Raw genomic sequence first — 24923 nt, 5'->3', positions numbered from 1 at the left:
GTTGGGACCAAAGCCTAAAGCTGCTTAAATTCTGAGGCCTCATTGGTTGGGCCAAGCAGTACAGGGTGAAGCAGAGAGGCTACGCTGAGACTTTGTTCACCGTCACATTTCTGACTCTTGACACAAGGGATGTTTATGCTGCTTTCACTGGCAGCACTCTGCACTGCTGCTGCTACACATGCAGTGACTAAGATAATGGTAACACCTTATTCCAACACACACATTACCACACACTTGAAAGACAAAAGGTTTGTTTTGTTCATCAACTTATTTGACCACAGCTATAGCTTCATATTTTCTCACTCTTAAAAGTAGTGCACAGTTACAGTGAAGAAGACACATTAATATGGGTATAAGCAAGGATGTTACAAGGATGTTTTAAATGTTTATTAATGCATTTGTCAAGAATGTTTCCGATCCTATTATGCACTCATGTGAACAGCTGTGTGCTTGATATAACAGAGCTGTAACATAATCATTTGTCTTCATGTATTTCAGCTGTTTTAAAGTCACTGCTGAATGACTTGTACATGACATATAAACAGTTCATTAACACCATATAACACGCTGTGAACACCTAATCAGATCCCTGATCAGTGGTCACATTTTACACAGTGCAATAAAGTATTTATTAATGTTTATTAACTAGTAAGTGGAGACAAGCATTACAGAGTTTGTGCCATTTGGAATTGCGTGCTTCTTATCAACGCCTAAGATGACACGTTACCACGACAACTGCTGCTATAACATATCCCACAACAGTGCTGCAACCCATGTGATAATGTTTGTTGATTTTAACATCTGCAGTGACACTTACGGCGCAGGAATAAATTGTCCTCTGTAGGGTTTCTGGAGGTTGATTTTAATATTTCCATATCAAATTTAAAATATGATTGTTTGTGTGTTGTTGTTGAAAAAGGAAATTAAGATAAAGACAAAGCGGTCAGAAATCAAATTTGAACAGATGAATAAATCAAAACTGTGGCTGGTCTAAAACATTTTTAAAAAGGGTGGAGTTGGACTGGTGGACTTTGAGACCTGCCTGTGGTCCTGCCCGAAACAGCAAATCACACTAAGAAAATTATAAGAATAAGTACAGTTAATGTTAGTAATACTACTTTGGTGCAAGTCCTAAAAAGGCACAGCTGAGAGAGTCACTGATAGTGTTGTTGCCTAGATTGTTTTATGTCATAGTTTTCGCAACAAATGGCAACTTTTACTACCTCGCTTCAACTCCAAGCTCGACCATGACTGTTTCTACATCTTGTGAGAATCAAGACAGGAAACAGAGATCCTGCAGCCCTCATCAGACTGGGTGTCTATCAGTCATTTGGTGCAGAGACAAACACAGGAACCACAGCGGCTTCACAAGCTACTAATGGACGGATGACGACGCTTCTAATGAATGCACTCATCATCTGTGTGTGTGGTGTTGTGTGTGTGTGTGTGTGTGTGTGTGTGGGGGGGGGGTGTTTATGGGTTTATGACAGTCGTTTGGTGTTGCAGCCAAACAGACGCCCCTCTCCTTTAAGCTTCAGTGTAGAGAAGCTGAAGAGACACATATTTTAAACACATGCTGGCTCATCCTCTTCTTTCTCTCCCAGTCCCCCTGCTTGTCTCTGTCTCTTTCTGTCTTCCCACAGAGACCAAATTCAATTTGGAGAAGTACGAAGAGACCAAAGGGAAAGCTGAGCTGCTCTCTCTGAACTTTCCCACTGCAGCCTCATTCACACCAAAGGACGGCGTGGTGGAAAAAAGAAAAAGAAAAAGAAAAAAAAAGCGGGGGACAGCAATTATATAGATGGTCGATTTAAGCTGTAAATCACAAATGCTCATCCACAATACCTCCCAGAAATCCCCCTATTTAATTATCAGTGAGAGGCAGCAATGCAGTGAAAAGAAGCACGGTCGTATTGTAAAGTGTCTTTAATAGGAATCCAGCATCAGCAGTGCCATCGCACAGAGAAACAAGAGACAACAACACAGAGAAGAGGAAAACATACAGGAAAGGACTGGAACATTTCACATGGAGGAGAGGATCAGAGTGACTGGAGTCGCCTGCTCGTTAATAAAGCCTTTACTGTGGCCACATGGCTTGGATTTGTCTCGTCACAAAAGGCGAGGGAAAGTAAAATGACTTGTGGAACTCTGTCCGTATTTATCAACAGCAAGCACCCCCCCGAAACTTTGTTCCTCCCGTCAGGACAGCAAATACAGGGAGAAAGTCATAAAAAGGGACGGAAGTAATAGAGTCAATAATTCAAAAGAGAAATGATAATTTATATAGAAGCGTTGCTTCGTTTCAATCAAACCTTTTCGTCCTTTCTGTCCTAACACTTAGCGGCATCAGCAGAGACCAACTCATTACTGTTCACCATTAAACAAATTATAGACACAAAGAGCTCGTCGGACTGACATCAGAACGGGTCATTCAGACAGTCGGCACAACAACATGGAAAACAGAATGTAAAGAACGTGACAGACAAAAAGAAAAAGAAAATCATCTATATTACAGTAAGATGCCATGTTCCAATACGACGAAACAATATCAGCATATTGAACTCATTCCAAAAAGAAAGACGAGGTTACTCACTTTATATACAATAAATTAGAAATATTTCCTATTGAGAAACTTCTGTTTAGTCTGTTTTAATTCTTCAGTAAGCATTCCCCTCCGACAGATTTAACACACAAAGAGCTTAACGACCAAATAACGCCTTCAAATGACGAGTGACTCGAGGCATGCGCAAACCATGTAAACATTTTGAACTCCTAAGGATTTGATGCTGCTTTTCGAGAAAGTGTAGAGCTTGTCTGTTTAAGACTTTGCAAAAAAAGAAAAAGAAAAAAAAAAGAATAAAAGGGCTGCTTGTAGACCCGTTCATTTCTGCGTGTGAATGATTACACCAACGAAACTGAGGCAATACGCAAGTGTGTGTAAACTATACAGGCTGCTGTAGGCCTGTACGAATCTTTACAATGTTGGTGCACAAGCAGCCTTTGTGGTCCGCAACATCCACGCACGCACATGCATGCACATACACACACATACACACACATGCACACACACACAATGTTGTAAAAGTTGTAAAGCCTATGTGTTGTTTATGATCCATCCATAAAACTGCCATCGGACGCCATTTAACTAAGACGACACTTCAAAACACATCAGGCCTGCCTTTCAACATGGCCTCTTCATATTTTAACACTCACATCAATAAATTCTGCATAAAGTCTAACACTCTCACATATAATGTAGACGCTATTGCTAAAGCATTTCGCGAGAAAATAAATCTGAAGTGTTGATATAAACGTGTTATAGAACCTCTAAGAATTATATTTCCAGGAAATAATAATAATAATAAAAAAGAAATACAAAAAGATGTTTTAAAATGGTCAGTAAACGTGAACGCATCGGGGTGCTTCCCTCCTGTCTGGAATCCCAGGTTGCGTTTACAAACCACCGTTACGCACTGAAATGAGAGAGAAACCCGCCTTGCATAGCAGATAAGAGCCTAAACAACATACTGTAGGCTATGTATAAAAATAGAGCCGATATTTTTCTTCAGATGCAACGCATGAAGCACATTAAATAAAGACTGGGAGATAGAGAGTGAGAAGACAGATGGATGTGAGTTTTGAGGGGGCGGAGTGCTGCATGCGCTCATGGGATATAAAATAGAAGAGCTTCTTTTTTTTCTTCCTTTTTTTCTGTACATCTGCGCCTCAGCTCAAAGAATTAACAGACACGGGGTCATTTGTAAGCGCCAGCTAATTAAGCTTTTGTGTCAGCCTTAATGCTCCTTGAGAGAGAGTGTGTCGCGAAAGCATGAAGGGTCAGAACTTGAGAGAAAAAAAAAAAAACAAACAACCAAAAACTATCTGGAATATTTATGAGCTGAAGTCAGGTTAGAGACACGAGTGATCACGGCCAACTCCACCCGAATTTAACTGACGTGGATTCAGCCAAAACCGCGTCTTGATGCTTGAAGCCTTTGTGCTGTGTCTCCTCCCAGATAAACCCTGTTGACTCCAGGCTCATGTGACGCGGAGAGGATGACTATCGATAGCCGATAAAGGCCGCAGATGAGCCGCCGCTTGCAGCGCATAAAGCATCCGGAGAGCCAGGGGAAGGGCGGGCATCCACGATATCGACAGCAGCCTAATCGGTTCCCCGGTTGCTGAGTCGGGTTAACACCCTCGCCGCCCCATCGCTTCTCACCTTCCTCCTCTTCCCCCTCCAGTATCTGCTAATTACTTAGGCCGACAACCTGGAAACAAACGGCGGCTTGCTGCTTGTATCAACGCCGAGCATCAGGCGCTTTCTAATCAAATTCTGTCAGCAATGATAGAAACGAGAAAAAGGAGAAGAAAAAAGGAGGATGGATACCAGTGTGTGCGTGTGTGTGTGTGCGTGTGTATGTGTGTGTGTGTGCACCCCCCCTTTCGCTCCTCCGCTTATTAATGGCCTTGTGAAACTCCGGTTTCAGCACCTCCGCGCTCCTCCGGTGTCAGCGACTGAACAATAAATAACTAATAAAAAGAAGAGTAGTGCTTGAGAAAAAAGAACCCCCTCTCTCTCTCTCCCCCCAACTCTCTGCCCGCCCAGCCTGTTGTAGCATCAGCGGCAGTTTGCTGCCTTCTTCCCTTTCATAACGTGGCCTAATATCAAAGCCTAAAAGCGGAATATAAAACCGTGAAGACGTAGGAAGAACAAGAGCTATCAGTTCATCAAACAAACAGTTCCATCCGCGGTTAAACATGGAGTCCGACTCATTTAAAGGAGAGGGGGCCCAGGATGAACTGGTTGGTTTGTGAGGTTTTTTTTTTTACCCATCGTCCTCCATCACCACGATCTCTTATGAATCCAAACTTCTTTCCACCCTCTAGTCAGATGCGGCGTTTCCGATCAGACTTCACACTCCCGTGTTATAACGTCCTCTGCGTCTCTTAGCGATCAATAATGCCATTGATCAGTTGATTGGTGTGGCTGGACTGAAGCTCACGTAGCATTTCTTGAAGGTTAAACCAAATTGGAAACAGCAGATGATGATGATGATGATGGTGTGTGTGTGTGTGTGTGTGTGTGTGTGCTCTACAGAAATATGGACGTTTATGTCGGGTAGACCTACATGGTATGAGCATGCGTGCATGTGTGTCTGTGTGTGCATGTGCGCGCGCGAGTGGGAGTCCCTCTAGTCCTTGGGCTGGTCCTTGCTCTGTTTCTTCATCTTCATCCTCCGGTTCTGGAACCAGATCTTCACCTGCCGCTCCGTCAGGTTGAGCGCGCGCGCCACCTCATGTCGCCGGTCCCGCGTGAGGTACATGTTGAACAGGAACTCCTTCTCCAGCTCCAGCGTCTGGTATTTGGTGTACGGGCAGCGCTTCTTCCTGGAGGAGCGCGCATGAAGCCAGTTGGCAGAGGGGTCATCTGGAGGAGGAGAGGACAGGTAAAGGACGGGGATTAATAATAAAATACAAATAAATGCACAGGTACCCATTCATTCAGTCTCTTTTATGAGCTTTAGAACATTGCCAGAACACAAAAAGCCAACAAAACACTCCTTAAATGATCACAACAATATCTCTTCCTTGTAAAACCTCGTGCGTAAAAGTTTTGGTCGAAGGCACCTGACTCTACAATTGGCGCTTTGGTGCGTAATGTAGGTTTATGGTGTCAACATGGGGCGCAAATCTGACACAAGTAGATCCATGGCTGTTTTATTTGACACCACGTGGAAGACAGACGGCCTGCTCTTCCCTTCAGCTTCCTGCCGGGGACGGCACAATGCACAAAAATGAAAAGAGCCTAGATATTCAGATTAAAGTAAAAACAAAACAAATAAAAAAAACTGTGAAAACACAAGTATAAAAGTAGCGTGAATAGATAAAGCACAGTTGGATCACATAACCATCCCAATCGCCGGAGTAAAATGTTGCAACTGTAGTTTTCTGTAAACCGCTGATATGTTAGTTTTGTACATTCATACGTATCATGCATACGACACCTACGTCAGATTACCTCCTGATCGGGTATTTTCAACAAGGCGTGTTTGTTTTTTTATTTAATAAAAACATTTTTCTAGACCTAATCGAGTGTTTTTGTGCTTATACCCAAACACTGAACACAACGCTGCCACAACGTGAAACTGAAAACTGAAACGTAAATAAACTTCAGATCTCTACATATCAAACGTAAATTTTCGGTACAATCCTTGTAGAAACGTTTGATGTCGACATTTATTCTGGCAACTGAGTTTCCTGAGCTTTGACAAAGGGTTTTTATTCTAAAAAATGAACCAACTTAGTTCATAACATAAGCAAAAAGCATGCAAAAAATAAGAGTAATTTTAAACTAGTCAGTATGCTATCTGAATTGTTTCTGTATAAATGCTAGATGCTCCAGCCACGGAGACAGAAGTATTAGTAATAAACTAATGCTAGCATGCTTGTGCGTGTTGCGAAATGACGTTCAGTGGTGTAAAAAAAACAGAAGCCGTAATTTCCCGCGCGTGATGACAGCAAACACAAAAACACACAAGGGAAGATGTTTTACAATACTAATACTATTTTTTTGTTTGCGTGACAGAGATGATCACATTGCAGCTCAGCATACTGTCACTACGTCACTTCTCATGGCTCCTAAATTAATAAGCGGTTGGAAATTTACGGCCGTGATGGAAATTCTTCAAATCAGACTGACTTTACATGAGATCTTTTTTTTTTTTTACAGTGTTGTCCGGTCGACATCAGCGAAATGAAAGGTTATAAAAAAATAAAGGATTTGTTTTTTTATCACAGCTCCTTTTTGCCACATCACAACTGTGATGAAAAATAAAAAAAGAAACCTCGTCTTTCATTGGGGAAACCTGTGATGGAAATAGTAAACAACAATGTTGTAATGTTTAAACATAGATGCTCCTAAATTGGATGTTCGTCATTTTCAGCGGAGAGAAAAATCAGAATTATTGTCTTGATTTTATTTTTTCCATCTCTGCCTCTATTTCTTTCTGTCCTTTTTTTTTCCATGTGTCTGTTTGCCAGGCCACCCTGACTCCTCCACCCCTCCACCCTCCCCCTCCTCCCCACCACCCCACCCCTCTTTATAGCTTTCAGACCGATGTAATTAGCAAAGACTTCTTGTTTGGGACGCATGGGTCTGGTTTGGGGCTGAAAGCTATCTGCTCTTCCCCTTTGCAAAGCACCGAGGCATTTCAACTATGAGGCCGCTTGCTGGGACTCTCACGGCACCTACCATGAAAAAAAGAGAGGAATCCCTTCTCTCATTTTGAGCTTTTCCATCCCTTTGACATTGTTTTTACTTACAGTTATTACTATGTTCTCATCTGCTGAACCAGGCACCTACGATCTCAGCAGAGAAATGTTTCCATTTTGAGATATTGAAAAATATTCAGGGACACTGAGAGAGTCAAGAAAGCTGGTTCTGGTTCATTTCCCCTTTTGCATCTTCTAAATGAAACCTTTAACCAAGAGCAATCATTCCCTGTAGTTAGTTTGGGTTCTTCTTCCAGTCAATCGAAACTCATCCTAGTCAACAAATAAAGGGAAAAAAAGAAGCCCAAAAGAAATTCAGCCCAAGAAGGTTAACGGTAGAAAATGTTTCATAAACTTTCACTCTGCACAGTTAAACCTTAAAAATCTTAAAGACCATCTCTGAGCAGTGTGGATAGTAGAAAGAGAGACACGGGACCTCTTTACAACTGCTGTTTCTTCATTGCATTTTATCAGTGTCACCATCTCAGTCAGCAGTTTAATTCCATGTCTGGTACACAACCCAAATGTGACTCAAAGAAGGGATTCCACTCCTGATTTATTGGTTAAAAAAGAAACTTGGTTGCTGTAGAGATACTGGCTTTTTTTGTTATATGAAAGCTTTCCCGAGGCGGCGTAAGTCAGACTGAATGAAAGACAGCACACATATAACCTCACCATCAGACTGAATTTGGGAATATAAGCTCCATCTAAATCAGGCTGGCCAACGTTAGGGCCAATAAGCCTCACCTAAAAAAAAAAAAAAATAGAGAAAGAAATTCATCCTCGCAGCCAGGAGCAGATCAGGTCTGCAGGGCAAAGGGTTACAAAGGAGATTTTCTGTTCCTTTGTAAAATGCAGCCTCGGTCCTCTGGCCTAAAATGGCAGCAGGGATGATCTTATCACTCACAAGTCATTTTGACGCCAGGCAGAGAGAAGTAGAATGTGTGTGTCCTCCCCTGAGGAGCCTGAGTCTTTTTCCAAGCTGATGTTGGGTGGAGGCTTTGTCTGTCTCCAATTTAACTGGTAATATTTTACTACCATGACAATCAACTTGCTATAATGCCAAGGCAGTTCACACAACTGACATTCATAACAAGAATTCATTTTCGCCTCCCAGTTGTGAACAAAGAAATTGTTTGAGTGAAGAACATTTACATCCAAGAAAAGGAAAATGTGATGAAAAGTTAGAGATGATAAAACAAAAATATTAGTCATGGCAAATGGTTAAAGTTTTGGGATACCAATCAAATGTGGGAATTAAAGATCACATTCTGACATTTTAAAACTAAATCAAGAGAAAGTAAGTTCTAATTTTGAGACAGCAAATGAAAAGTAGTAATGATCAAGTCATAGCCATTTTAAGAAAAACTGCTGTGTCATAATTTGAGTGAATAAATTTTATACCTTATCAGAATTTCAATTATGCGTGAGTATTTTTCCATTCCTAACTTTTCATTGTCTTTTAGGTTTCTCAGTAGGGCTTTCATAACTACAACGACATACACAAAGATGGACACACTGGATCAACACAAGACCATCAGTCAGGTATGGTAAACTGTGCCCTGCGGTTATATTGTAATTTTTTTTCATTTCAAAGCTAAACCAAAAGCCTGTTTGGAAGCCATGTTGTGAAACCGGCCAAATTATTTATCAGAGCGTCACCTTCCTTAATCACTCGTGTCTGTGTCTCCTCCTTCTTCCAGTTTTAAATGAGAGAAGGAAGCATGTGAACACATCGTGGTTGCTATGAAAGAACTTCTCCAACAGTGGAAATCCCATATTTGATTAATCACTAAAATCAAATTGACTGATCAATGTGTTCACCAAGTTCGAACCAACCCAATTATCAACCTGTTTCAACTTCAAAAAGGTATGACTTTGTTGTTTATAAATACACTAAAACAAGTCGATTAATCAATTCTTGTTAGACAATACTTCAGTTTTGTTGTATTCATCAGCAAATAGCAATTTTATTTTGCAGGAATGTTAACGTTAGAATATGCTGGCTGGGAGCATTTCTGTTTGTTTCGATGATGTAATTCAGCTTATTAGATGCAGGGACTTCAGGTCCTGAAAAAAGACGGCTAAGCCAAGATGGCTGCCAGTGATGCACAATGAATCACTCAGCCTCTGTCCCTGTGTGGATCTGAAAGAATATGGACACCTCAAATTATTCCCACCAGTCAGGTAGGTTAGCGGTCATCATCAGTAAATACGTCCTTAATACCCTCTGGAATCAATTTTCTCCAACATGGCCACCGTGTAGAGGATCGATTTCATCTCAGAGCAAAATAATGCCTGGTAAAGAGGTGAAGAGAGGCTAGAGGGTGGGGTGTGGGGTGCGTGGTGCTTTTGTCAGAAGGTAAAGTGGGTGCTTTGCATTCCCCGGGTGTATAATCACCTCCAGGACCATCCATTACCCGCGAAGCTGTGCCGCGACCGTGGCTGTCATCCAGGATGACAAACCGGTAAAGGGGGCGAGTGGTGGAGGAGGGCGGTGAGTTGGGCTGCTGCTGGTGATAGTGGAAGGTAAAGACTTTTTTTTTCAAGGAGTGGGAAGACAGAATGATGACAGATAGTGAGACACAATATGGGTGGGGTCCGAGGCGGGGGCGGGGGTGGGTATGGATGTATAGCTTGTACAGTCCTAACTTGAAATTTTCTCTTCAGGCTACATTCATGTATGTGCAGAAGCAAAGTGTGGCTTGGACATCACATTGACAGGTACATGGATGAAAAGATTGAAATTCCTATAAAGCAATGGCCCTGCAGCCTGATATGTTCAGTTTGCAGGCCAGAGTGTGTCTTTGCCTACGGGTGTGTGTGTGTCTATGAATGCTGCTTGCATGGAAACAAAGGCCAAAACGGCTACAAGACCAATATCACATCCAGTCTCTTTCTCCCTCCCTTTGCAATTTCACCCTAATAGTTCCAGAAATTGACCTCTCATATATCCCAAAGGCACGTTATTGCATTTCCCGTAGTCGTATTTTATCTCCCTCCGCAACACCCCCACCCACCCAACCCTTACACCCCATCTCGCCCAGCCACCAACAGCAACACACCAATTAATGGGGTTGTTCACCCGGCGTTATAACTTAATAAAGTTCGGGAGTAATAACTTTCTCGCTCTACCCGTCAGCAGCAGCAGCACAAAGACTGAAGTGTAATCTTGTAGTTTATTCTGGATGGCTGCCCAGTACCGGGAACACTAAGAGAATCTGTAGCTGGATGCTGGCTTTGACTGGATGTGATGTTGTGAAAGGTAAGATTCAACGGTGGCCATATTGAATACCTGCTTGTATTTGTCCCGATGTTGTGTGCTAAGATGGAGACACCAATCGCATCTCAGATTGTGTGCTGTAACGTGTATCAGAAACAGCTCAAAGATTCACAGTCAGTTGTCAAATATTAGCCCCGTCATTGCAAGTTGCCACATCCTGCCTTAAAGTTCAGCTTTTCTTGCCATTTATTTTACAGACTTTTACTGTAGATCAAAACTGTATTCTGTTTGTGGCAACGCATAAGAAGCACCACCACACCAACTTCAGTACTTCCAAAACACCAATTATCTGCCCAGCAGTTCTTCTCATTATCAACAGTGGTGAGGACTTCCAAGAATTCCCGCCATGTTGGAATACTTAGCATGCAAACAGCTAACAAAATCAAAGTGCTCAGAGAAATTTGGCCACTGCTGAATACAACATTGCCAGGTCACTCATGTGAACACATCTATTGGAGACAACATGAAACCCAGCGTAAACACAGGACTCAGGCAACAGTCATGCAGATTGAATTTTCACAAATAGTTATTGTCTGACATCCCACAGCTAATGTAAAATGTTTGCGCTTATTTGTGTGAAAGGAATATTTTAATTAAAACATTTAAATATACACACAGGAGGGTTTTTTTTCTTTTAAATTCGACTAAGCAAAACTCAACAAAACCATAACTAAGAAATATTTTCTTGCCAAACATTAGAGATCACATCCTGTTTTAAAACTTTTGGTTTGATAACTAGAGAGACACTTTTTGAGGGTAGCTGATTTCCTGTTTCCAATCTTTATGCTAAGCTCATTTGGTTGCTTGAGCTTTATATTTACTGTAAAAACTCTTAGGAAGAAACTTTTTTTTTTTTAAATCGGAGGAAAACAGCCACAAAAGTTAACCAGACGGCTGTGAGGGCACCATAATATGATACACCTATGTGTCATGAATAAGAGAGCTTGCAATATCAAAAGAGCCACTCTGCCATTGCAGCACACGGTAACTTATCCCAACACAGCTGATTGATTATCTAGGAAGCAAAATGTGTTGATCTTTCCAACCTAATTCCCTCTAATGAGAAGTTCAAAGAGTTTGAGGCTTGTCTGAGCAATTCGACTTGTGGTTTCTCTAGACAGTGCTTGCTTAGTAACCACTCAGTTTATCTGTGAAGTGAAGCAGTGTTCAAGTAAGGATAGCTGTATAAAGAAATATGCAGGGTTTTGCACCCACACTGTTCAAAATGGCTGCCATGTGAACAATAGAAGCAGCCTTCACTGCCTTCTACTGGTTAGTGCAGCTCCCACTACCTGCCACACTGGTCCACTGCAATACATCCAAAAACAAACCACAAGAAGAAGTGCTGACGCTCTGAAACAGCTCAGAAAGAAACTTTTTTTTTCTAAAGACTTTCAGTTTTGTCTGTTTGATCACAGAATCCATTACAGGCAAGCTTTCACTACCACAGGCCAGACTGGGACACACACAGTGTTACTGGTGGAAAGTCTAATAATTCAGACTGGAGGCTGCTGGGCTCCATCCAGCCCTTAACCAGCTCACTGCTCTGATGGATAGCATGCTCAGATGCTGTAATAAGGTGACTGTGTGTGTGTGAGTGTGTCTGTGTGTGTGCGCGTGTGTGAGAGAGAGAGAAACAGGGAGAGGGAGCTGTGTGTGCAGTGCCACTGCAGTATTAAGTGTATATGTGAGGGTGTGTAGTATTTGCAATTTGTATTTCTTCCTCTGAAAAGGCCAGAACGGAGGTGGAGGCATTCCTTCTCCTCCTCCTCCTCCTCCTTCTTCTTCTTCTCTCTCTCTCTCTCTCTCTCGTGCACACACAATGCACGCACACATATCAAACGGTCACGCGCTCAGACGCATGGATCAGCCTCCTCTGGCAGAAATTAGATTTATCCGGCGGGATTAGACGGGGTGGGGGAACAGAGCCCGTTCACATCCAGCCTCAGCTAAAAGCTATATAAATATAAAGAAAAAAATAAATTAATAGCTTTCAAGGGAGTTTTTTTCTCTGTCCCACCCAAAATAAATCAATTAGCTTTGGAAAAGAGTTTCAGACTGAGCCAACCCCGCCGGCATATGATGGATTAAATGTTGTTGTTAGCGCGAGTGATGATAAAAAAACAGAACAAACCCGTGTTGTACTGGCCAAACCCCGGACGACTTTATATCAAGATGATGCGATTTCATGACAGGTAAAATATTATTATTATTATTGCAGAGAGAACAGATGGATAAAACAGCAACTCATATGCGACTGTACGAGCGGCAGACTGCAGACTATAATAACACCAAAACACCGCGTGCCTTTGTGAAATTTTATGGAGCAAAAAATGATTGACGTAGTCTAAATATTCAGTCATCTGCATTTGTTCGGCGTGCTAAGATGGCTTAAATAAATGATCGAGGCGTCCATTTTAGAAGCGACATGTAAAAACTAAAGGTCGCATACATTCCTTTAACAATTCACAATGAACCTATACGTATATTCGTTTGTCATAATAATATAAGATGCAGAAAATTCGTCACAGTCTTCCAAACCAGTACAGTTTAAGTGATTCATGGCCACACATTGAGAAGAAAGACAACTGAATTCTTTATTCTTCCACGCATCCATAGCGCTCAACATACCGAAAAACCATCAGAGGCCGCTGTGCGATTTGCGCGATCTTTCAGATTATACAAGCTACAAGAGTTCAGAGAGCTCGCCCTGACTGCCCCCTTCAGCTCCTGTGTGAGGCTGAGGGGGGCACAACACAAGTCCCGTACAACAGAATCCGTCCGTGCTGCAGGCCTCTGCTCTGCCGAGGACTCACCCAGCCTGCTCAGGAGCTCTGAGCCCGAGTGTCAGTGATGGACGACCTGGCTCCTATTATGGTTTTTATGATGTTTAGAAGGAGACAGGCCACTCATAGCTTACGGTTGACATATGATATTTAAAGCTGATAGACAGACAGGGACGTTTTGTTACTATACACTTACAGCCTCAGAAGTGCCACAAAGGAATGACGTTACAGAGTGATATTAGAACAGAAATATGACAATAGACGATAGACCTAATGCCCCCCCCTCCATGTCAGAGTCATAACTGGACTATATTACATACAGACCGTCTCTTTATTATATGTCTGGATAACTTCATCTGTGAAAAATAATCCAGTCAACCCAGTATTCGGCCAGTGTAGCTCTGACTATAGCTGGGCACAGTGAGAGGGAGGAAGGAACAGCAGACCTATAGGTTTATGGAACAGTAATAATTTGTAGCACTTTCTGCAGATTCATTTTCACAGTTCGGATTGACTTGTCAGCCGGGCTTGTTACAGAATGACTGACATGAAGAGCTTTAAAACGTAATGGAGCACAGACACGAGTCCATGTGCGTGCGCGTCCTTCTGTCTGTGTGTGTGTGTGTTGGGGGGGGGGTATAGAGAGCCCTACAGTATAACAGCAGTAAAAAAGACAAATCTAAAGCACCTACCATTTGGTCCATTTCAAAGAGGACAGAAGTGCGCATGCCCTGGTAATTAGGTGAAACAATCCGGGGTTACCCAAACATCAGCTGCGCTCTCGAACGGTCAGACCGATAGATTTGAGGAGGAAGAAGAGCAGCAGATTATCTGATTATGAGTTTCTTTCTCGGCTTTTCATTTTTGGTTGTCCTCTTACCCTTTAATTAGACACATTCCTTCCGCTTTGATATGCGTTAACTGTAAAAAGGCTTTCAAAATCAACTTATTCAGCTCTCGCACACAAGCACCTATAACAGAAACAGCTATATATATTTCTGAAATCATACAAGTGAAGCGACCGCTTTATGTGATGAGTTGGACTTTTGCCTGGTAATCCAAAATAACCACAGTTTCAATTGTATTCCGACGCTCATAGTATCACCTGAACATCACCTAACACACTGTCCTGTCAGTTTTGTCTCCAGACTGTAGGTGTTAATCCTATTACGTTCAGGACAACCAGGACAATCGTAATGCAAGTTGTTCACGTTATTTTGTCCACCACTTGCTGGCTATTTGAGAACCTTGGGGAAACCCAGTACGCAGTCGTTGTTTTACGGCAACGTCACAGAATACAGTTATTTTGAATTTTTGTAATGGCTGCCTCAAGTGCTCAGTTAGTACAGAAGCCAGATGATACGGGATAAATATCACAGTAAATTCAGAGGGGAGAAGGTGGGGGGCATTTTGGCTCTCTGGCTCTTTGTTCTTGTTTTATGGCGGCATTAAAAGCGTTTACAATCTCTCTCTCTCCGCTCTCCCTCTCCCTCTCCCGCGCGCTATTTCCTGCTTTAATAACTTACTTTGATCCAGGCCGTCTTTGTCCTCACTCCCTTCACAAATGTCCTTATTTTCTTCAAACCCTGCTCCCGGGATGGCTGCCGGATGGTGGCTTAGCTCGCGAGCCGCTGTGGATGTCGACTCCAAGATGTACGTGGTGGACTCGTGCTGGTGCTGTCCGCCGATTTTGGGTGGGATCTCCCCGCCGAGATGACCGAGTTGCGGCTCCAGCTTGACCTGCCCCGTCTGGCCCTGCCCGGGGACAGTCTCGGAGCCGCGCGGCGCGCAGTCCAGCCATGAGCGTAGGTACCGAGTGTCCGCGGCGGGCACGTGCTGGGCTGGAATGTATGGATGGTAGACAGTTGGGAGGCCACTGGCACCGTGGTGCGGACTGAACGGGCTCCAAGACGATGAGAAGACCGGAGGCTTCGGCTGGAAGCTGCAGGATGGGTAAGACTCGGGATGGGGATGCTCCGTGTGCGCCGCGCCGCCGGGCTGCCTTCCGCCCGAGGCTGCGACGGAGCTCGAGCCGGAATACTGGACGCTGGGAAAGCGAGCCGGGGTTGAGAGTTCATCGCTCTCGTGACTTATGATGGAGTCCACGTAATAGTTGCTCAAAGTCCCAGAAATGGACATTCTCGGACATTATCCGCGAAACGCCGCGAGTTCACTAAATGGAGAACAAGAAGAGAGACATTACGAGATTTTTCTCTTTCCCTCTCTCTATTTCTCTTTCTCTCTTCTGCCCTTTGCTAGCTTGCCCCCTCCCTTCCTCTGTCTCTCTCCCCCGTCTCTCTCTCTCTCTCTCTCTCTCTCTCTCTCCACTAGCCCCCTTCCTTTCAACCAACTTGCTCACAATAGAGAAACAAAGTGATACAGCCTACAGCCTCGAACTGTGCGCGGGGGTTTGTCGGGTCTGTGCGCGAGGAGCAAAATGATTGGCCGGACTTTTTCTTCGAACCTGATAAAGCGTCAATGGAGCGTAAATCAATCCTGCACGCGGGCCCCTCTCTCTCTGTCTCCGTCTCTCTCTATCTCTCTCTCTTTAATAGATTGCCCTCTTCTTAATAAATTGTCTTGTTTATATGCAATATGCAAAATGAACAGACCGTCCGTATATCTAGCCTGTGTATCTATGGCTGCTGTCAAACTAAGATTATATAAAAGCGTTAAATTATGTTTTGTCTGGACTGTATGCATAAAATGCAGAGCGGAGACAATGGCTGACAAATAAGTAGCGCAATTTTATTTATTTATTTACTTATTTATTTATTATTCCAGCCCCGCCTAATTAAAATAGACGTGGGTGAATTTCAGTGTGAAGCGCACGAAAACACATTCACTCTTCCTAAATTGTGCGCAAGCAATCACTTAGATCAGTCTCAGCATCAGGGAGCCTGCCTTTAAAGCACCATTAGTGTAAGCGCCAATAGTCCTCCACTTGAGGCAAGTCAACAGCAGATATTTTCAATCCAAGACAAGATATATAGTAAAATTCACACCTAGGCGTGTTTAATTATTTACCCGCTTTCTCAATCTACTTGGAAGTTTTCCTGTGAGCTGCAGAGCCGCCTGACACTGTTTTATTGGCAGATTAACAGTCATTTTTGTTAACGAGCGCCATTAAATCGGGCCCTGCGTGGTTATGCCCCTTGTCTTTACAGCGCAAACTACTTCAACTACTTTTTTGGGGTCCGTTTAATACTATAATAAAATCCTACATTAGGGCGGCTGCTTTGGTTTTATAGGGCTGATATATGGCCTGTGGTGGTGCGGACCGTAAACGCGACTGAAGCTGTTGCAGCCTTCCTCCCGGTCGGGTAAAGGGCTCTCCTCACTCAGCGGTCAGGCTGCCATGAGTAAACACAGCTCGGACCCGAGCACGGCGGATTTACCGTGGACTGAGGCTGGACACCGGTTAGAGCTTTCTTCTTCCATGAAACAGGAGGCCACCTGACTGGTGGTTTGTGTTTGAGCTACCGGTGGTGTTGTGCTCAAAGCATTTCGGTCAACAGAGTTGGAGGGATAAAATCCGTCATTTGGCTTTTAATGAGGAGACGGAAGAGCAGCAGCAGACCGGACTGGCAGAGAGCGCAGACATTTGACTTCCTGCTGACCTTTATCAAAGTCACCGGGATTGTAAGTCTTTATATTTCTTTGCAATTATCACAGACGTGGAGTCTTGGACTCTTTGGAGATGGCAGACTGCTAGCCGGAGCTATAAATCCGAACTCGGGGTCGCATATACAGCTAACACCGTTATTTACGACGATTAAATATGAACTACGCATTTCTTATGGGGCTAAGGCCGTTATTTACGAGGCTGAAGGCAGGCTATAGCACAGCTTTCAGGCCTGCTGAGGAGTAATGATGAGTTGGATCGGAGACAGACTGAGCGACTGGTGCGCTTTCATTTCAGGAGTAGCACCAAAAACCCAAACCAAGAGTCCTTTAAACGCGAATCGCAACTCTGGCGCCTGGCTTTGGCCTTTGGGCTTCACATTCCTCCGTCCTTCTGTCTTAAAGGACTAGTTTCCAGCTCATCTGGACAACTTCCGTTGGATACCAAAGACCCAGTAAGGAGTGAAAAGTATGAGTCATTAAAAGTGAATGTGATGCACAGCGTGTGATCATGCAGTAGATTTCTGTATAAAGTCTGAGCTGAGATTTTTACATATGGCTTTGAAAAAAAAGAAGCATTAATACTAAGAGTGGTAAGGGTGTTATAAAACGGTGCACAGTCTTAGCTGAGTGAAGGCGCACAGCATGTTTACAGAGTGACCCTCAGCATCAGAGTCGGCTGAAATCATAAAATTTTGTTTTTCAATTTTATAATCCTAAATCTCCACTTAACGCAGTGTTTCCGACAAGCTCAGTGTAGAAACCGACTTTGTTTTCCAGTCATAGATGCTGGGGATATTTTTCAGTCAAAGTGGCCTCTCCACAGACCGCAGGCTGTGGGAATTTTAATTTTCGGAGGGCCTCCGCCCTGCAGGCCGGGCTGCCAAGCAGACAGCGCGTTAATTGGAGACACTGGCGCTGAAAGAGCTTGAAGACATTATCTACAAACTGCCTTCATTTTCAACATGTTGCCTCAGTCCTCTGACAGAAGGAACTTTGGCAAATAACTCCATGCACACACACACACACACACACACACACACACACATTCATAATTAGAGGTATGCAACTAACCATGAGAAGAGAATGAGTCGAAATTAAAAATAGCTTACAGGTTACGAGTTTTCTTGTTGCACCTCACATTGGCAACATATTTCTAAGTGAACTTCCAATAATGTGAAGTTAAACACTTTTTCCATCAGTCATTACGCACGTTAAGGCAGAGGAATCGGGCCAATGGGAGATCACGTATGGCCAAAAAAGATCGTTTACGGCCAATAATGAGGACCATGCAGAACATGCAGATTCCAGCCTCCTTCTACCTCGTCAGAATGGCAGATAGATTTAAATAAATAAATAATGCAACCCATAATAATAAATGCAACCCATTAAAGAAGGTAGGAAATTCTCATCAAACCAGAAAGATAACTGAGGAGGTCTCGTCTAAGTATATTAAAGGTGAATGATTTTAAGCCTAACTGAGGCTCTGACCAAATTATTCTCGCGCATTTTAGGTTTAAAAGTTGCCAGTAAATGTGTTTGCACAAGAACTAATTGTGTTTCTACGTCTTCTTTCCTTTACTAGCATACAGTTTAACGTTAGTACGCCTAAACAAGTCATGGCACGACCATAAAACCAGCGGGGTCATTAAAGACAAGAGCGTAATAAACGCAAAAAAACGCAAGTGAACTCATCACGGAGAAGAGTTTGAGTTTCAGAGCTGCACAGTTTATTTTTTCCGTTTTCTCAAACAACTTTTAAACACCCGAGACAGCAGTCGTGTCACAGCGGTTGAAGCGAGGCCGCGATCGTCCTTGTTGATTTGAATTACTGACATGTGAATTCCAGGCGGTAATTTTCTTTTCCTGGAGTCAAAGCATTCATTTCCACCAACAGATCCGGATTTAGAAGGCGTATATTTAGACCGTATTTTTAATTACACTTTATCCACATCCACGGGGGTATTTTGTTTTGAAAGAGAAACGTTGAAGTCTTGGTAGGAACACGATTCCTATATGGAGAATTCATCACATCATAATTAAGTAAAAATATTCTTTCATAAAAAAGAAAAAGTCTGAAACAGAGATCAAATCAGCACACGCTTAAAGGCTTCTTAAATACTCCATAAACCAATGACCAAAGGACACCCTTTCCTGGATCAAATCTTAAAAACGATTCACTTCTATTGGTCCGCAGTCTTTAATTGTTGGAAAGCGTGGAAGATCACTGACTCATTTAATTATTTTAGCAGCCCATCAGATACCTTAATTTGAACGCTGTCATTAAGAAAGATGTCTCAAATATCGCAGCTAGTCATAATATTTTAGATGAATTTATAAAACTCAAAATTTGTGAAGAACACAATCGAAACGATCCTTTCTGGTTGTATATTTTTAAGAGTCTGTATAGCTTGCGGTCCCGTTATTTAAGAGCCTGGTAATAAAATCATTTATTAAGCAGTGACTTTAATTACATTATAACGGGGGGAAACTTAGAAATGCGTCTATATATTTACAACGACATAATGTGTACAAATAGTTTCACTTTTTTTATTTTTGTTTTAAATATTCAGGTGTTTCAGTGCTGGAAACAAACAAGCAGGGCAGCAGACAAGCAGTCTCCGAAGCTGCATCATAACTTATTGTACAGCAGTATGTTTAACACAATTTCACGGGGCTCGCGTCAATAAAGAAAATGTCTGACTCAGCTGGCCAATGACGTAAAGACTATATACAATGCAGAAAAGAACTTATTTTAATAGTCTGAATTATGTTAATAAATAGCTCTTTTGGTTGGCATACAGTATGTAATAGCCTATATGCGTTGAGCCAAATAGTTAAAGAAAACGCGTGAGTGTAAACTGACATGTTTGGCAGTCTATTAAAATATATATCGTGTAGATAATAAATAAATGTATTGCTCTTTAAATATGCTTCGTATACATGACGTCAGATCCTGCTGGCTAAGACACGCACTAAGATTATCTGACCGTGATTGATGAACGAATGTGGTAAATACAGCTGTGTGTGTTAAACACTGTGTTGTTTACCACATAAAACAATCCCCAGGTCTTCAAATTTAATATGTGCTCCTGTGGCCAAACATTAACAATACAAAAAGTAGACCAGGATGATTCACAATTAACACTTAACAGTATGATGTGTGATGACTGATAAGGCTGTCTGGATGAAAAAAGCATCAGTTAGATACCTAACAATAATGGCTATTGAGGATGATAACTTGTTTGATTGATACACGCTGTATATTTTAATAACAGCCCATGTCTGGTCCTCGTGGATCATGTACAGCATCATATTTCTCAGCTGAAAAGCGCAAGCATCTCCCTGAGCCTCTTTACAGCTCAGATGGTAAAGTTGCCTTTGTAAATGAAGTCAGGAGAGAGTTATTAACTGACTATCCATGACAGCCAGGTGACGGACAAATGTGTCAGCAGCAACAAGAAATGTCATGAGACACATCTTACTGGAGAGAAGAGTCTAGCTGCCGGACTGTGCGTGTGTGTGCGAGCACGTGTGTGTGTGTGCGTGTGTGTCCTTCTGGAAAACTGTCTCAAATGCTTCGCATCATCTTGTATCCGCGCGATTGAAAAGTACTTTGGTTAAAATCTATAAACCTTTTATGTTGTCATAATAACGCAAAACGACAGTATGTATGAAGCTGCTGAAGTCTATAAACTCACCAAGACAAAGAAGAGTGTGCTGAATCATCCTCACATCAGCTACTTGTGTCTCGATTTTGTGCCTCAAATGACACAGATTTACATGTGAATTTAGCACATGACCTGACATGATTGTGTGCATGTAATGTGTTTGTGACTTTGTATATGATTGCTTTGGAGAGAAATAATTACAAAAACAGATTACATAATGTACCAAAAAAAAATAAATAAATAAATAAAAAACAGTGAAAGTTCACTGAGATGAACTAATAGCTCAGCTTACCCTTTAAAATTTGATTTTATATTTTCAGAGGTTAATCACAATCTTGTGACATTTCTAATTTAGGGACCGTAGAAAAATTATCAAGAGGGGGAGGGCAGTCAAAAAGTGGGAGTGTATTGTCGTTTTTCATTTTGTTGAAATTAGGTTAGTTTTCATTTTCCATTTTTATCTTATTTTATGATATCTTCATAACAAAGACATTAATTGTGATATCAAAAATATGGCTTTCATATGTGCCATTGATCATAAAGGTAGATTTTGTAATACCTGCAGAGGACAGTCCTGTCTCTGTAGCAGAACCATAAGCTAAGGCTACAACATACAGGTGCCCTTAGCAGACATTTAAATCAATAACTGTACTTTATTATCATTACCATTCAGCACCAAATCCCTCTGATATGTGAAATAATTGGTTTGTTTAAAATACAAATAACATAACTTTAGATCATCAAACTGCATGCAGTACACACTAGTCCAGTTTTGTATCTAAATACCATGTATAAAAGATGTCAGTTGACATAGTATAACCAGTGACAAAATTCAAGTAAGGTAGTTTATGGCCAGATCAAACAAATACCAGACTTTCACCAAGGAGACAAGATTTCATGCAAAACCAAAAGTCATGCTGACTTGTTTTGGCATATGTTCAAAAGTTAACAGATGTAACGTGTTTAATTTTTCATCACATACATAACATGTTTTCCCAAACCTAACCAAATAGTTTGGCTGCATAAACCTAACCAGACGTTTGTCAGCTGACTATGGTTGATGACGATGGTCATCCACTGATCGGCTCGCCACAGAAGTTCAGGAAGGATTAGCATATCAGCTGCATGCAAAATTGGACTTTGGCAGAGGCACTGCAGGTAATCTGTAAGTGTGAAGTGATGTTGTTTGCCTGCAGTTTGCTGGGACTGAGTTATTCTTACTGTTGTGTCACTAAAAACCCTCAATGTGCATCTTAACAGACAATTGATGACATGATTTGTTGTATTAAATTTGATGAATTGGCAGAATAAATAACTGATAATTAACAATCAGGCTTATGTGAACTAACTTTAGTTTGAAATTTTGTAGTATTTTCTTTCAGTTTAGTTTGGGTTCATGTCAAGCTGTAAAATCTTGAAGCTAAATAGCAGGTTACTATTAAATGTTTTGAAATGCACTTACATCCTTGGTCTTTCTTTGTCTTTTCTGCACGGCAAATGAAATATTACAGCACTTCAAAACCAACACTTAATCTGCTTCTTTAACATTTGCTAAGTCTGTAATGCCCAGCTAACAAATTACAGTTGATCTTGATATTATTGATTGAGAGTTTTATTTAAATGTATTTGGAAACAGACAATATATATTATTATATTATAGGGGTTATAATATAATGACACCATTGTTCCTTTTAAATCCCACTTTCACTTTCTCACCTAGTATGAAATCTCCTTATAAAATGAGACTGCTGGAGATCCAGGCTGGTGTTCTGGCACATTTTCTGACTGAGTTTGTGTCTCCATTAGAGACTAAATAAACTCATACACAAAATGGAAGGATGACCTTAAGGAATGCTTAGCTTATATATCAAGAGCTGTTTAAAGCTTGTTAAGAGAAATTGAACCCCTCCATGCCACTGTAAGATTAGCAAATAAGGGTCTTCACATCACACATTTCATAATCTTATACATGGAGTGTACATTTAACGTATTTCCTTCTTGTTCCTTTTTTTTTTTGCTTTGTCTGAATTATTAATATGCTGTGTACACACACACACACACACACATATATATATATATATATATATATACACACACACACACATACAGAAGTCAAAAATATTTAGATTCTGTATCTGTAATTTGTAGCGGTCTAATGTATGTCTTTCATAACATTTTATTAGTTTAATTATGCCACTGTTAAAAGTGTTATATAAATAACTTCTATTAGGTTTATTATTATCAATGACACAAGATGCTTGTTAGCAGATAAGACATTCATTGCACAACAGGAGAATTTGCACAACATGAGAATAGTCGCAATCTAGTTATACAGAAAATTATACAGAAAATATGTAAACTTAAGGTTTTATGCAGAATTTGACATTTGGATGGCAAGTGTTGTATTTTTATCAGGAAAGATGCATGAACAAAACTAACATTTATGATTGGTTATGTGTGTTTATGTCATGTAGTGCATATGTGAGTATTATAAATGCTTACATGTATATGTGAAGTGTTACTGTAAGTTGTTGTGTTGGTCTGCAGTTGTTTTAATGAGGCAGTGTCTTGTTGGAAATCTGGGGAATAGAGAATGAAGAGGAACATTTGGGAATGGTTACCTGGGATCCCCGGTGCTGCTCAGAAGCTTATCTGACATGGAATTCTGCATCCTTACATATGGTGGTTCCCTAAGGAGGTAGTCCATCATCCACTCAGTAAGATAAGGATGGTGTTGGATGGCCTTGAGTTTCTGCCTTTGTGTATATGCCTGTAAGGTGCTCATACAGCAAGGCTGACTGTTATCCTAACAGTCATTATTCTATTTCAAATAGTGTTCCAAATAACATTCTGAAATCAGCAAAAATGCTATTGCAATATTAGTCAGGAGATTCAGAAAGTTAGAACAACCTGACATAGCAGGAAAACATAGCTGATCTGGCTCAGTCGGATCAGGATGTAACCAACTGACCTGAGTGAGTGTGCAGGACTCGGAGCACCAAACAGATCCGGATCCACGGGACTTATGACTGTAACCAAGATTTCACTGACCCTTGATTACAGTCACTAGTCTTGAGGGTCCAGATCTGTTTGGTGCTGTGAATCCTGCGCACTGACTTGGCTCAGTCGGTTACAGTCACGACTCCTGTGGATCTGGATTTATTTGCTGCTTTGAGTCCTGCACACTCAGTTGGTTACAGCCTGATCCAGCTAAGGCGGATCAGCTATGCTTCCGGAAGTTTTTCTAACCTGACTCTGTTGGTCCCTCGAGTCCCCTGATGACGAATAAGGTAGCAACTGCTGCTAGTTCATGTAATTTATTCTATTTGTTGCAACAGTTTCTTGCTAACAGCTATGTAGAACGAATGTAGTAGGTTTTAAGGACAATGAATGGCACAGTTTAAAGTCTGAATTCAAAGTTTTAATTGTCGGTAGTAATGTTACATTCCACTACTATTTAATTCCCTATTAACTTTATTTATGCCAAAGACACAACACCACATAGGAATCGAACATGTAGCTAAGATTTTTTTGGTGTTATGTTTGAAGCAGATGTTTTACAGTGATGGGGATATTGCCTGAACCCTTAATTGTGCAAACTCAGACTGGCGTGACCCAGGAGGATTTTGGAGTTGGGTTTCATCAGTGGGTTTTTGGTGATACTGATACTGTGATCAGTATATTGAGTGATCTAGAGGGACTCAAGTGCTTACATGAAAGTCATTTGTCACATGGTGCAAAAGCCTTGCTGAAAAAATGTAGTTGATACAAACTTTTGAGTTCATATGCAGCTATTCTTTTTTTATTAACAAATTTCATTTGGGGTATTCAGTGTGTGATGTGTAAAGCTCTGATGACTGCTAGTGCAGTACAGTACCAGTACAAAAAAGAGAAATGTATATATTTTTTTTAAATGATGGGAAGGATGAGCATCCATATCAGAGGCAGATTTTCTGTGTATCAAGTAATAACTGATGAACAGAAGCAATGAATATTAGGTTAGATGTCTCACCCTCAGCTTTAAGAGTATTTCATGGCATTCACATCCACATTGGCTGAACAGAGAAGAGTCTGGAGTCAAAGAGGAGCGAGAAGGAAATCGGCCATCAGTCAATCCCTGCCTCCAGAGGCCTGAGCAGAGTTTACAGAACGCTCAGCAGTGGGATGCTGAGAGCCAAACCTGGCAGAAAAAAAACATTTTGGTACTGTATTCCCTGACTAAAACTGGTTTCTTTCATTCTCAGTAGCTCTGTTCTGTCCCTGCCCACATCCACAACAGGCTGA

General features: G+C 41.6%; 1 protein-coding gene across 1 annotated transcript; it reads right to left on the bottom strand.

Annotated features, from left to right (window-relative positions):
* Positions 1 to 483: 483 nt before the first annotated feature.
* hoxb9a (homeobox B9a) lies at positions 484 to 15625 on the bottom strand. Its single transcript, XM_046416136.1, has 2 exons — positions 14871 to 15625; positions 484 to 5431 (listed from the first exon to the last, which is right to left on the bottom strand). Exons 1-2 carry the CDS (start codon positions 15481 to 15483, stop codon positions 5196 to 5198), a joined length of 849 nt encoding a protein of 282 aa, XP_046272092.1. The 5' UTR covers positions 15484 to 15625; the 3' UTR covers positions 484 to 5195.
* Positions 15626 to 24923: the final 9298 nt, after the last annotated feature.

Source organism: Scatophagus argus, chromosome 16 (genome assembly GCF_020382885.2).
Source record: "Scatophagus argus isolate fScaArg1 chromosome 16, fScaArg1.pri, whole genome shotgun sequence".
In the NCBI taxonomy this organism is placed as follows: domain Eukaryota; kingdom Metazoa; phylum Chordata; class Actinopteri; family Scatophagidae; genus Scatophagus; species Scatophagus argus.
The sequence above is the reverse complement of the archived record's forward strand: the minus strand, read 5'-3'. Positions and strand labels throughout refer to the sequence as shown.

Bases quoted from the DNA above. Each gene is read 5' to 3' on its own strand.
- hoxb9a (XM_046416136.1), bottom strand. From the start codon at position 15,483: ATGTCCATTTCTGGGACTTTGAGCAACTATTACGTGGACTCCATCATA. The intron at 5,432-14,870 runs GTAAGTTATTAA...CTCCTCCTCCAG, and splicing joins CAAAGACGGCCTGGATCAAA to ATGACCCCTCTGCCAACTGG.